The sequence below is a fragment of the Lactuca virosa genome, chromosome 9 (genome assembly GCF_052849685.1).
Source record: "Lactuca virosa cultivar CGN04683 chromosome 9, Lactuca_virosa_CGN04683_v6, whole genome shotgun sequence".
NCBI lineage: Eukaryota > Viridiplantae > Streptophyta > Magnoliopsida > Asterales > Asteraceae > Lactuca > Lactuca virosa.
Window position 1 is genome coordinate 5,722,273 of NC_136434.1, and position 13,546 is coordinate 5,735,818.

General features: G+C 35.1%; 1 protein-coding gene across 2 annotated transcripts; it reads left to right on the plus strand.

Moving 5' to 3' along the window:
- Window positions 1-1,348: 1,348 nt before the first annotated feature.
- LOC145136927 (beta-glucosidase 11-like) lies at window positions 1,349-7,608 on the plus strand. Of its 2 annotated transcripts, none has more exons than XM_079071035.1 (13): window positions 1,349-1,673; window positions 1,742-1,805; window positions 4,300-4,355; window positions 4,458-4,533; window positions 4,620-4,691; window positions 4,818-4,905; window positions 5,030-5,288; window positions 5,484-5,599; window positions 5,668-5,900; window positions 6,018-6,055; window positions 6,152-6,239; window positions 7,030-7,120; window positions 7,216-7,608. In XM_079071035.1, the coding sequence occupies exons 1-13, from the start codon at window positions 1,515-1,517 to the stop codon at window positions 7,445-7,447; spliced, it is 1,572 nt and encodes a 523-aa protein (XP_078927161.1). In that variant the 5' UTR covers window positions 1,349-1,514; the 3' UTR covers window positions 7,448-7,608. The 2 variants fall into 2 exon arrangements, with proteins under 2 accessions (XP_078927161.1, XP_078927162.1); XM_079071036.1 differs by having other exon boundaries at window positions 1,350-1,673; window positions 5,668-5,888.
- Window positions 7,609-13,546: the final 5,938 nt, after the last annotated feature.

The window sequence follows — 13,546 nt, forward strand, 5'->3', positions numbered from 1 at the left end:
TACAAATAATACTGCAGTACACATACATTTTCCCATTATATTCAAATTGTGATCTTGTCACATAAAAGGGTAATATAAAACTATATTTTGGTAATAATAGTCATATTTGGGAAAAACATCCACTTTTACAGAGAAACAAACATATAAAACAGTCTGATCTTGGTAGAAGACTACTTTTTATACTAGTAGAAAATATAGGATGTTCTAGGAGTTTTCAAACATATACAAACATTTACAAACATTTTCAGTAAACTTATTCAAACATTGACACTAAATACTTATGAACTCACCAGCTTTAATGCTGATCTACGCTTTCAAAATAACTTGTATTCTCAGGTCATCAATAGACAGGTACAGTCGACCAGGTTTTGAGAAGACGGAGCATGTTCAAGACTCGTCTTTTATTTTGATTATTCATTTTGGTGTCTTACTACTTTCAAAGAACACAATTGTATTAAATTATACTATTAATGCAATGGATGATGTTGTTGCTTGTTTGCTACTTTGCATTGTTATGATACTGTACATGACGTCCTCCGCCCCCGAACGTTTTCGCCGTTCCGGTTTTGGGGTGTGACAGAAGATTATGATTTTATTCGGTATAGAAGTTTATGTTCAAGTTATGTATTATTGTTATATATTTGATATTTGCTAATAAAGTTCAGATGATTGTTTGATTTTTGATCCTTTTGCTTATATCTGGGTTTTCTACCAATTGGAAGTTGTTTAAGTTTTGGGTGTTTATTTTTCTTTCTATTTTCTAGTTCAAGTAAGTCTGTTTATATCTTTGGCTTTTGTGGTTTGTTTTTTTATTCCAGTGTTAAAGGATTTCATGACTTCAAGTCATGGTTATCCAAAAATAGTCCGAAAAAAAAAATCCGTTAGATGGGTGTTACCAAATCCATTACAAAAGAAACTATAGTAAGCAATTCAAGATTACAATATCAAAACATAAACTTTACATTTTCCATCTATAAACTTTACACTTCATACATAAGTGTTTATACCTTTAAAAAAAAAAAACAGAATAATAATATTTTCATTTCATAGTTAAATAGTTTTGTAAATTTTATTCCGTTTTGTAATTTATTCTATTTGTTTAAGATTTTATTGTATGACATGCCTTTAATGGTAAGGAAAATAAAGAATTTCTTTTATTAATGATTATAATTAGACAAAATAGGAAAAAGAGATGTTATATATGGCTTTTTCATTCCCGTCCTTATCGTCTGTTTCCAAAACAAAACTGGGACTAGTACTGACTTTTTTTGGCTTAGACAAAAAAGGGAATTTTTTTTTTTGGCTTATAATTAGACAAAATAGGAAAAAAAAAGATATTATACCTAATTGTTTGGTGCAGTGGGTGATCCTGTGTGAGTGGTGAGTGTGTGTTTTGATTTTTCATATGAGACCCATTTTTCTTTCCTTTTCATCTCCTACCTGTATCTCCAAAATAAATCTCGACCGCAGTGTTAGCTAAGATTATCGATTCATCACTTGCTGTGGTAGAAACCATGTCGAATTATGTCTATCTTCATGTTCTTTCTATTCTTTTGGTGGTGGTCGGGAACTATAATGATGTCAGAGTTTTCGTCTCTGGTGTGGTTGATGAATACGGAAGAGATGATTTTCCCGCTGAATTCGTTTTTGGTTCCGGAACTTCTGCTTATCAGGTATTTGCTCGTCTGAAGTCTGGAAAGTTGATTTGGAGGTAACTGTACATGTGTCTGTTTGTGATAAGGTTGAAGGAGCAGTGCTGGAAGATGGAAGAAGTTTCAGCATTTGGGACACCTTCGCCCACTCAGGTACGTAATACAAGTAGAAATTTCGGTAGTCCGTTCAACTGACTCGTTGTGTCAAAACTGAAAATTTTGGGTGTTTCGATGTAAGTTTTCATTGTGAAATTTCAAACTAGAATAAGATAATGATTAATGATCCGATTAAAGTTAGGTCGTTAGCTCCTGTTACAACTCAGCACCTGATATGGATCAGTTTTTCAAGGTTCACAATTCTTTAAACCAGAATTTGGTACTTCCTTTGGAGGTTAGTTCCAAACACAATAAAATTTAATTGATTTTTTTTTTTTTTTTTTTTTTTTTTTTTTTAGTTTATTCGAGAATTATTGATAAAATTTGCTGTAAAAGTATTGAGTTTGTTACCATTTGGTATTGAAAGTTTAAATTAGACGTTTTGAAGTTGTAGGAATTTATAGACTTAGCCATCGGAACAAACTATAGCATGTTACGGGTCTACGTGGCATGCTCAGTAGGCTAATTTTAAAAAACGTTTTAAAATTATTAATATTATTATTAGGGAGGAGGGAGTCGTTCCCTTCCAACCCTCCGAACCCACTGCCACATCAATTTTTCTCTTTTATTTTTCTTCATCTTTCCGAACCCACAACACACGGAAATCCTATCTTTTTGAACCCACTCAACCCACTCAATTAAAAAAAATGCAAAACAATTAAGGGTACAAGTTTAAAACACATGGTACAAGAGAAAATAAGAAAGAGAAAGTAGAGAGAGATGATGAAGTGGGTTAGTGAAACCAATCAACCCACTCGTTGAAGCGGGAGTGGTACCGCCGATAACTCTATTGCTAATTAAGATTTTACATTTGATTGTTTTGTATTTTTTTTTAACCGAGTGGGTTGAGTGAATTCAAAAAGATAGGATTTCCGTGTGTTGTGGGTTCGGAAAGATGAAGAAAAATAAAAAAGAAAAATTGATGTGGCAGTGGGTTCGGTGGGTTGGGAGGGAACGACTCCCTCCTCCCTTATATATTTACAGATTTGGTCTCTAAAATTTTTAAGTTTAAAACATTGGCCACAAGGCATTCGTATGTTGGCAGATTTAGTCCCTGTGTAAAAAAATAAATTACAAAAATTGTCCTCGTAATTTATAGAAAAGGTCCTGTGCAGTTTTTTTTTTTTTTTTTTTTTTTTTACATTAACGTTCCATATGTTTAAGATTTTTGTATGTCGGCGGTTTGGCCTTGTGTAGAAAATAAATTACAAAAAATGTCCCCGTGCAGTTTTTTTTTACAGAAACGGTAGTGGACATTTTGTCGGAAATCAGAATCACAAAAGTCGTTGGACTGTAACTCGAAAGAATACAGCATGACTAGGACTTGGTTTATTAAGATAGTTTAGGAGATGGCATGCAACATGAAAATGAGGAATTAATTCTTGGCTTAGACATAAATTGGGACAACCTTTGAACAACAAAAGAAATGTCTAGCCTAGTAATGTTTAAGTATAGAAATCATCCAACAAGTCTTTGATACTGATATGGATCGATAAACTCTTCTCCATTATCTGTACTTAATGAAGAATATGGATCCATAGGATTGGTTGTTGACTTTGCAGCTAGAAGACCAACATCTTGGATTAATTGTAAGTCATAGGAGTCCCAAGTTCAAATCCTGGGAGCTACTCAGGGGCTAGCATATATAATTAAATTTATCATTCAGCTTTAGATATTTACGATTTTACCGCGTTACTGATAAGCCCCAGACTCTACTTGTCTATTGCAAAAGGGAAATAAAAGGCAATTGGGTGATTCCTTCTCGTTATGCTGGTATTTCGCCAAAGGGGTATTTTAGTCTTTTCTTTTAATTTATCAATGAGTGAGTCTGCAGCCAATCATGGGTGGAAACAATTGTTAGTGGGGTCAGCACATGATTATGTTGGCTGTTATTCTCTTTTGTCTTCTCTGTAGTCGTAGTATAAATAGTCATTTTGTTTTAGGGAGTCGGCAGCTAAGAATTGATTTGTAAAGAACTTTGTTCTTCTTTTGGAGAGTCCATTCCTCTCGAATGAATGGGAATTCTATCCTAATTTTCTGGTATTATTGAGTGTTTTGTTGCTTTGAATCTGTTAGAATGTCTGGGGTATATGATAGATTCAACAAGGATCTATCATTTACACTCCTATATATATTGTTTAGCAAAAAGGATATCGATTCATGGGAAATTATCACAATAACAATATGATCTATTTCACATCTCTTGTACTTATTAATTACTCTAAATAAAATCTCTTGAACTTCAAGTACCATTGCCTTGGTACTAGCTTTAACCCATACGGACTTTTATCTAAAATACCATAAACATTATAGTGACGATCATGTCCATTTAGCAATCATCAAACTCCACAACTCAAAATCTAGGCGGGGTATCACATTGTTGATGTTGTTAGGGAGTTGAAGATCAGAAATCCATTTCAAAGTGTAGACTTTATATGGGGTTATGAAGGACTAATTGTGGATATATATGATTCTTGCTCCAAAATCTCAGGTTTCTATAGTGGAGCAAATGGAGACATAGCATGTGATGGGTACCATAAATACAAGGTACACACCCTAGCTAGGATTTCAATCAAGAACAGTTGAATACAACATGTTTAAGTGCAACTTTAATAGTTTCCTAGAGTCTGACTGCATTGAATGATTCAGGAAGACATTGAACTTATGGCAGAGACTGGTTTGGAAGCATATAGATTTTCCATCTCTTGGTCCAGACTCATCCCAAGTATGTTGTCTAATGTCTACTCAATAGTAAAACTTCAGTGTAACTCCACTTGTAGTCTTGCTTATTCATGGTCTTAATTTTTGTAGATGGAAGAGGATCTATCAATGTAAAGGGCTTACAATTCTACAACGATTTCATCAATAGGCTTATCGCCCATGGTTAGATACCGCATAATACAAGTTATATAGCTAACTAACCAAACAATGTGTAAAAAAGTTGATAATTAAGTCGTTCTTCACCCAACAAAATGTAATCTCTAATTTTCGGCAATTCTGATTATGCAGGAATACAGCCACATGTTACATTACATCATGATGATCTACCACAGATACTTGAAGATGAATATGGAGGATGGATTAGTAGAAAATCAGTGTACATTTCTTTCTAACTAAAACTGTGGTTCCATAACCCCCTATCCTATGAATATGATGTTCATGGAACTAGTTCTCCTTGTAGGATATAATTGAACATGGTTAATTACCATTTGTAAATGCAGGAAGGACTACATTGCGTATGCTGATGTTTGCTTCAGAGAATTTGGTGATAGGGTTTCGCATTGGACTACTATTAATGAAGCCAATGTATATGTTTTAGGTGGTTATGACGTGGGTTTCTTACCTCCTGGGCGTTGTTCTTCTCCATTTGGGTACATTAACTGTAGCAGAGGCGACTCTACTACTGAGCCATACCTTGCAGCTCACCATATGCTTCTCGCACATGCATCTACTGTGAAATTGTACCGTGAAAAATACAAGGTAATTAAATTTCTGGTATTTAATTTCCATGATTTGCAATTCAATATACCATCCATCCATATGTTCTTACCTTTGTCTTCAACCAACATTCACGATAATGACACTATCTTGATGGAAGATCCTAACATCAACTTCCTTTGTCGAAAAAAGAAAGAAAGAAACATTCACTAATATGGGTGATGATGATCGATGCAGGCCATGCAACATGGTTTTGTTGGATTAAATGTCTTTGCTTATTGGTTTGAACCTTATACAAACACAACCGAAGATGTCAAAGCTACACAAAGAGCCCATGACTTCTATCTGGGTTGGTGAGTCATCATCATAAAATCCTAGTCTTGGAATCCAACTAATTTTTCACTTTGATTTTTGTTTTCAGGTTTTTGAATCCCTTGGTGAATGGGGACTACCCAGAAATAGTGAAGAAGAATGCAGGCAACCGAATTCCAACTTTTACCAAACTTGAATCAGAGAAAATCAAGGGTTCATTTGACTTCATTGGCATAAATCACTACAGCACATTATATGTGAAGGACAACCCAAGTAGTCTTGAAACGGATACCAGGGATGTTCTTGGAGACATGGCAGCAACCCTTATATGTATGTATGTATGTATGTATGTTCACCAAGTAAACAACAAAATCGACACTTAAACAAGCAGTCACTACTCAATCGGTAGATAAAACTAACACTTACATGATGTGTGCATTTCTTGACTTTGGATTGCAGATGGTGGAGATGGTGGAAATGGATCCCTTCCAACTCAGGTTTGAATATCTATCGTTTGTTGTTACACTTTTCATATTTTTGCTTTCATTTATCCTCTTTTAGTACTTAATTTCTTTTTATATTTTTAATCTCAGTTCCTGGTGAATCCAATGGGTCTTGAAAAGCTTCTTAACTATTTAAAGGAAGAATATGGGAATCCTCCTATCTATATCCATGAAAATGGTATATACATCAAACCAATTACTAATAAAATTTTATTATTGTCTACTGAAATAAGCAAAAAAACGTGTCATGTGTTCCGCCGGGCATGTACATGTATATACTACTACCTTTTTGTAGTGTAGAAAAAAACATAAAGATTTGGTTTTCTAGTGCATCACCCCAATGTTTTTGTTACTTATCCCATGTTGAGGTGGCCTTAAGCATTTTCAGCTTTGAAAGGATTCAAATGAGACTACTATTCTTGTGAACCATGGGGATGTATTTCTGTCCATATATTTTGGGGAAAAAATGTCAAAATATTTCAAAAACAATATATGGCATTACTTTTCGCCATTTTTAACATCTAAACATCATATATAACAAAAATCACCATTTAGTGAAATATTCTAGCATAATATTATTCATAAAAATATAATGATATTCTATCAAAATATTACAAATGTGCAAAATTTTAAAATCTTCAACAATATTCTTATGAATATAACAAATATTACAATGTGCAAAATTTTAAAATTTTAATAATATTCTTATAGAATATTTCACTAGAACAGTTATATTTTTGTTTATTATATATTTTTTTGATCTTAAAAGTGACAAAAATAATGCTATATATATATATATATATATATATATATATATATATATATATATATATATAGGTCCCCGAAAAGTGTGGCCATAAAAGCATCCTCGGGTCTCACAATATTTCCTTTGATGGAGTATTGTTTATCTTTTTGCCACCAACATCCTAAATATGGTTGTATGATATTGACATATAATGTTTCGGCAGGCCAAGAACAACCACGTAATGGAACATTGACGGACACCCCAAGAGTAGAGTACTTGCATGCGTATATTGGTGCTTTATTGGATGCAGTAAGGTATGCCTCTACTCGGCTTTATGAAGAGAAAGGTAGAACGGTCCATCTTTTCAGAGCTTAATATATGGTTATTTTTGTCCATGACATGGTAACAGGAATGGATCAAACATGATGGGATATTTTGTCTGGTCCTTCTTTGATCTCTTTGAGCTGTTGGATGGCTATAATTCTGGTTTTGGTCTATACTATGTTGATTTGGATGACAAAGAATTGACTCGGTATTCTAAGCTTTCTGCTCACTGGTACGCCAATTTTTTGAAAGGAAAGAACATGAGTGGCATAATTCTAAACTTGAAGGTAAAAGACTCTTTCTCTTCTTCACACTAATTAGCTTTTGCCTTTGGCAATGTTGTAATATGATCATTATTGGTTATCATACCCATGTACTTATAATCGTTACCAAGTTGACTATACTTGGCTAGATTTTTGCAATTTAAATAGCATGCAATGCGTTTGGCATATATGAACAAATTTTGGTTTATTTCCTAGTGTGGTGTTTAAATTTCTAGTAATTTCAGGTTTGATATATAGGAGAATGAAAGTGTAACAACCCTCGCTAGGGCCTATTTGAAAACACAGTTAAGAAAATCCCTTTTTGATGTAAGAGTTTAATTTTGTTTGTTGAGGAAAATACGGTCCCAATATATCAAAAACACATTAGTAAATTTTAAATGACGAAGTTGTTAACAATAAAATATCACAACATGGTTCAAGTTCACCACACATTCCATGGCATTTTTAAAATCCAAGCTAATCCTTAACCCAAGCTAGGGTCTTCGATCTAAGCACACATCAAAATACCTTAGGAGATTGATTTGTTTAGTGAGTTACTTGATGTTGATTCATTTAGAGTAGATGATGACGATCTATCATACTCGAATCAAACCCCCATAAACAAACACACAAATAATTCTCAACACAATAACTCAGATCAAGTCAAGGGTCTTGTATGCCTAAAAGGGTCTTGTATGCCTAAAAGATTGACATCAACAATAATATTTTCAAAAATGACATATAAGTCCCACATTTTACAAGAAAGGGTAAACCAAGGCTAAATCATATAATAAGATGCATTACATGCAACTAGCCCATAACCATGTCAATCACAATAGTCAATCTCTCCGGTGACTTAATCGGACACTATGATGCTAGTTTGTTCCTTAGGCTAGGGAGCCACAACCCCTAGTCCCAATGGCTCAACCAGACTCTACGATGGTAATTCGTTCTTACCTATGGGGTAGCTATCATCTACTTGTGCACATTAGAATTATCTAGAAATTTATTCACAACAATTCAACATGCAAAAGAGATCTCAAGGATTTGATAACTCAAGTCACCCATCCTAGTATGTATGCACAATTATAATGCCAAAAACACTTTAAAAATAAGTATTAGCTTTTTTTATCAAATCACTTTCAAAATCTTGTTTCATGAATGCAATCAAATATATACACATATTCAACTCCAACATTAAAGTCTCTTTTTTTCAATATAATCAAGTATAATGAAACTTTATATATGGAATTATCCATAATTAAGGACACCATTGTAGTTTTTTTTTTGTTTACTTGTGCATATAAATATAGGTGATACCTCAATTCTTTTGATCTATATCAAAATTAGGGCATCCATAATGCATTGAACTTTATAGAGTTCAATAGATTGTCATATCATTATTTTATATTCTATATAACTATCAATTTTTTTCTACAATGCACTGAACTCTACAAAGTTCAATGAAATATTAAAAAAGCTTATTTATAATATTTATTAAGAATTAAAAAACTTTCATTTTTTCTATTGAAGAGTTCAGTGATCATTGAACTCGAAATCCATTAAATGTCATGGTGGCATCTCATAATGTAGATTTTCATTATTTAAATGAAAACTAAACTTGACACCTTCATTCAACTCTCTCATTAAACTCACCATTATGGATGATCTTAGAGAGTTCATATATAAATTTTTTTCCATTAATTAGGATGCTACTTTTACTAACATATCTCAGTTCGATAACAAGTGTTTAATTAAGGTTTCTTGTTCTCCAAGTAATAAAATCATGTCCTCTTTTGTGGACAGACATGCACCATCACATCGATGGCTAAACCACTATAAATTCTTGAAATCTTCATTTGGTCGAGGCCGTTGAGCTTATTTTGTGTTTTGAGTTTTTGAAACAATACGATTCATTTTTTTACTATTCCTCTCATTGTTGGTTGTTCACTTGGGTAGTGAACCTTTAAGCAGGGGCGGATTTAGGGGGGGGGGGGTCACTGGTGGCACCGTCAACCCCTGATTTTTCTAGCCGCAGTGGAAATGTTTTCAAATTTTTTATTTTTTCTACTATCGTACAATCTCTAACTTTCTCGTGCAACCCCTACTGTGAAATCCTGCGTCCGCCCCTGCCTTTAAGTTACAATAACTTCCAACAAGTGTTATCATGGTTTGGAATTCAGTCCTCAAGATAGTAAGACGATTCCTCCACATAGGTAATACTCCCATTGTGATCTCTTACGTTAAAGGTTCTTATGTTGCATCCGTTTCTTCTCTTCCTATTAGAAAATGGAATAGTATTTCGAAACCTATTTCAACTTACCAGTTATTTATGCAATATATAATTATGTTAAAACCATAAAATTATTCATATAAAAGTTGAACTAATTCATTTATTCTATAAAAACGTTTCATGAGTTCAGCTAAGCACTCCATGAAAAATAAATCAGTTACAACATCGTATGGAAGTAGTAACCGGCATTGCGAAGATGAAAAATGCCATTGTTTTTTTTATCTTAACATATTTCCTAATTTTGACTATAATCTTATGGACTTCTATTGTGGTGGACCATATCCCACTAAGACGCCCAGTCGAAGAAGACCAAGAAAGGGACTCTAGAACAGATTTGTGTAGTTAACGCATATGTACATGCTCTCTTAGTATATATGAAAGAAAAATAAACTAGACGAATGTCCGCACGTTGCGCAGATTAAAATCATATAGCTAAAATTTTGAAAAAATATATGTTATTAGAAGGTATTATGTCATTGGCGTTAACAACCAACCAAGATTGTATCGTAATAAACTCATTCACATGATTAGTATATGACATGCCTTCCTTAATATTTGTATTCACCAACTATCGATCCAGTAAAACCGTATTTGTTATCGAAGGTTTATATATATATATATATATATATATATATATATATATATATATATATATATATATATATATAGGAAAACACCTTTATTACTCCAAACGTTGTCTTCTCTTTGATGATATTGTAGGCAACATTCTTCACTAATCAAATATTGGCCATGCTATGAGATTATCAATCCAACAAACCCCGATCCTTCTACTTTATCGATTATTTTCATAAAAGGGTTTGTATATTTCTTTTGGTAGAGATAGTCTTCGATTTGCATCTTTTAAAATCTAAAATCATGGGTATCATACTTTTCTGTTAGCGGATCATTATTATTTGTATTATTTGTATTCATGTATAGATAGTCCACTTTATATTAGCCCATTATATCCGGGCCCATTTGCTATGTATTTTGTATATATTCATTTATCTTGAATGGAATGCGATTACGGAAAAATATTATTCTTTCTAAACCCTATTTCTAAGTCAACAGCTCTTCTATCGTCGACCCTCATCACATCTCTCATTCTATTCTTCACTTTCCTCTGTCGATTATCATGACATGATCTCCAAAGTACCAATCTTTTTCTACTGTTTCTGACAAACCTTATACCATGATAAATATCGAACATGTTATTTCATGTGTTCTCGATCTGGACATGATGAATTATGATATATGGCTAGGAGTTTTGAGACTCACTGTATAGGCTATGGAGTTGCCAATCACTTAGAGCCTCCAAGCGAAAAACAGGCTGCTTATTCTGATAACACATAATGGGATAGATTGGGTTCCATTGTCAAGTCATGGTTGTATGCTACTCTCTCCACGTCTATTCTTCAAATGATCTTTAAGAAAAAGGTTACTGCATATGAAGTTTGGCAAAACATCGAGAAGGTCTTTCGAGATAACAAAGTCAACAAAATAATCCTGGTAGATAATGAACTCCGTAACATAACTATGAGTAATTCTACTATTACTGAATATTGCAATTGTATCAAAAAGTCTTCTAGACTTGCTTGACAACATGGATGCTAAAGTAGCAGAAGCCAATATTGTAGCATACACCTTGAACGGGTTACCTCCAAAATTCCGGTATATTGTGGCATCCATCCGTCTTTGATATCCACTGCCCTCGTTTTGGGATACTCAATCGATCCTTACAAAGGAAGAACTTCAGATAAAAAAAGATGAAGCCCGGTTGTCGACTCAAAATCACTCTGACAACCCCTCGTCGACGATCGTTCTAGCCACCGACGGGACTCACAACAGAAACTACAATAAAAACTACAACTTTCACGGAGCCTATCATGGTGGAAGAGGGGGTCGCAATCAGCGTGGAGGCTGAGGAGGAGGCCGATGTAGGAAGAAATAGCTTCACAGGACATGGCAGTAGTGGCAGTAATTTTCAAGGAGGCGGAAGATATACCCACAACGTCAACACTTTTCAACGAGGTGGGTGTGGTTGGGTTTTTGGCTGGTATCAGGTACCATCTGATATTGGGCCATCGCAACAACTAGGTCTCTTACCTACGCCTCCTAATGGGCCACGACAGCAACATGCCCATCAACAAGTGGGCCATCAATTTTTTCAGCACTCTAATAACATCCCAGCTCCACCACATCAAGTTTTTCAAGTTTCTCATCCCAATGTCATGACCCAATGACCCACTAATATCTCTCCATAGGCTACTGCAATCCCACAAATGTTCAACTCTATGACACTAAACGACGCGAGATAAGGCGGAGGGTTCAGGGGTTAAGGGATGGTTTCAATTTTGTTGGCAGTTCAGGCTCCTGTGTTTTGGTTTGATTCTATCTGTGTTGATGGTTTTCTTTAGATGGATTAGACCAGGGTGGGATAGTTTTTAAGGCTGTGGGAAGACCACAACATGCATGGAACCATGAAGTGGTAGGTTGTTGGAGGCCGGTTGTGATATAAGACTACAGTTGGTCTTGTAGCATTCACTTTTAGCATTGCATTTGGTGGCGTCAGGTTTGTCGGGCTGTTATGATCTGTTGGAGTCATAAGTGGCAAGATAGTTTGGGCATTTATTGCCAGTTGAGGCTTTCACTCGAAAGTCGCGTGGGCGGGGATTTGGTGTTTCAATTAGTGGAAAACAAGTTGGGACCAGGGAGGTCTCGACAGCTTTTGGAAAGTTGCTAGGGGGCAACGAATTAATTCAAGGCGGTATTAGTGATTTGGGATTCGTGTGTGGAGTCGCTTATTATTCGGAAATATGGTAAGACATTTGTAGCTTGGATTAGATAATCTTAGAGTAAATGATTTGACCCTGTTGCGCAGCTCTCGTCTGAGTCTAACCGTTGCAGGGATGAGTCCTCTACTCGAAAGATTATCTGAGTCTTCTGTCAAGTATAAGTGTTCAACATCAATAATGGTTTGTGATTCTGTTTCCGTTAGAAGCGTCAAGTCAATCAAGGGTTGGAAGCGTTCAGATTAAGTCTGGACTTCAATGACAATTTGGCCTTGTAGTGGTTCGGTATGGGCGGTCTGTCATGGAGTCAGACCAATTTGAGAATTCAGGTAAAGTAAGGCTGGTTTTCTGCATGGGATTATGGATTCGTCTTCTTTGGGTTTGGAGGGTTCTGTTAAGGGTGGGTACGATAGCTTTGGGAAGGCCGTTGTATGCTCGGGATTGTGGTTGCGTTCTTCAGGCTGTCTGGCGTGCCTGGGGTGGTAAGGAATGATTTCAAGGACGAAATCTAATTTAAGTGGGGGAGAGTTGTAACACCCGGTTACCTAAGGTACTAAATTATTCTTTCATTTTGCATATTGTGGGTCTTCACGACGTGAAGTCTTTAGAATCACGTCGTAACTGACTGTTGACCTGTTGACCCGCGTTTCTGGGAACTCACGACGTGAGGCATGGGTCTCACGACGTGGGATCGTCTTAATGACCCAAAACCCTAATTTTTTCGAGTATTTAAGTAAATGAGAGGCTTGGGCTGTCCATCCTCAGCCTCTCTCACCCTCTAAGCCTCTGGAAAAACCCTAATCTCGACTCTCTTGAAGTATATTAGCATTTTTGAACTCCTTGAAGCATTCTTGGGTGGTTTTGGGTTACTTGAAGTGGAAGAAGATCTTGGTTGAGCAACCTCTTTGTGTTTTGGCTTTCATATTGCAATCTCCTAGAGCTTTTGGACCATTGTAAGTCATAAAGCTTGGACCTTTCTATCTATTTCTTTCTAGATCTAAGTTATTAGCTCTTTTTTGCTTGTTTGGGGAACTCACTAAGCTTTGTGCTTATGGTTTTCAGTTTATG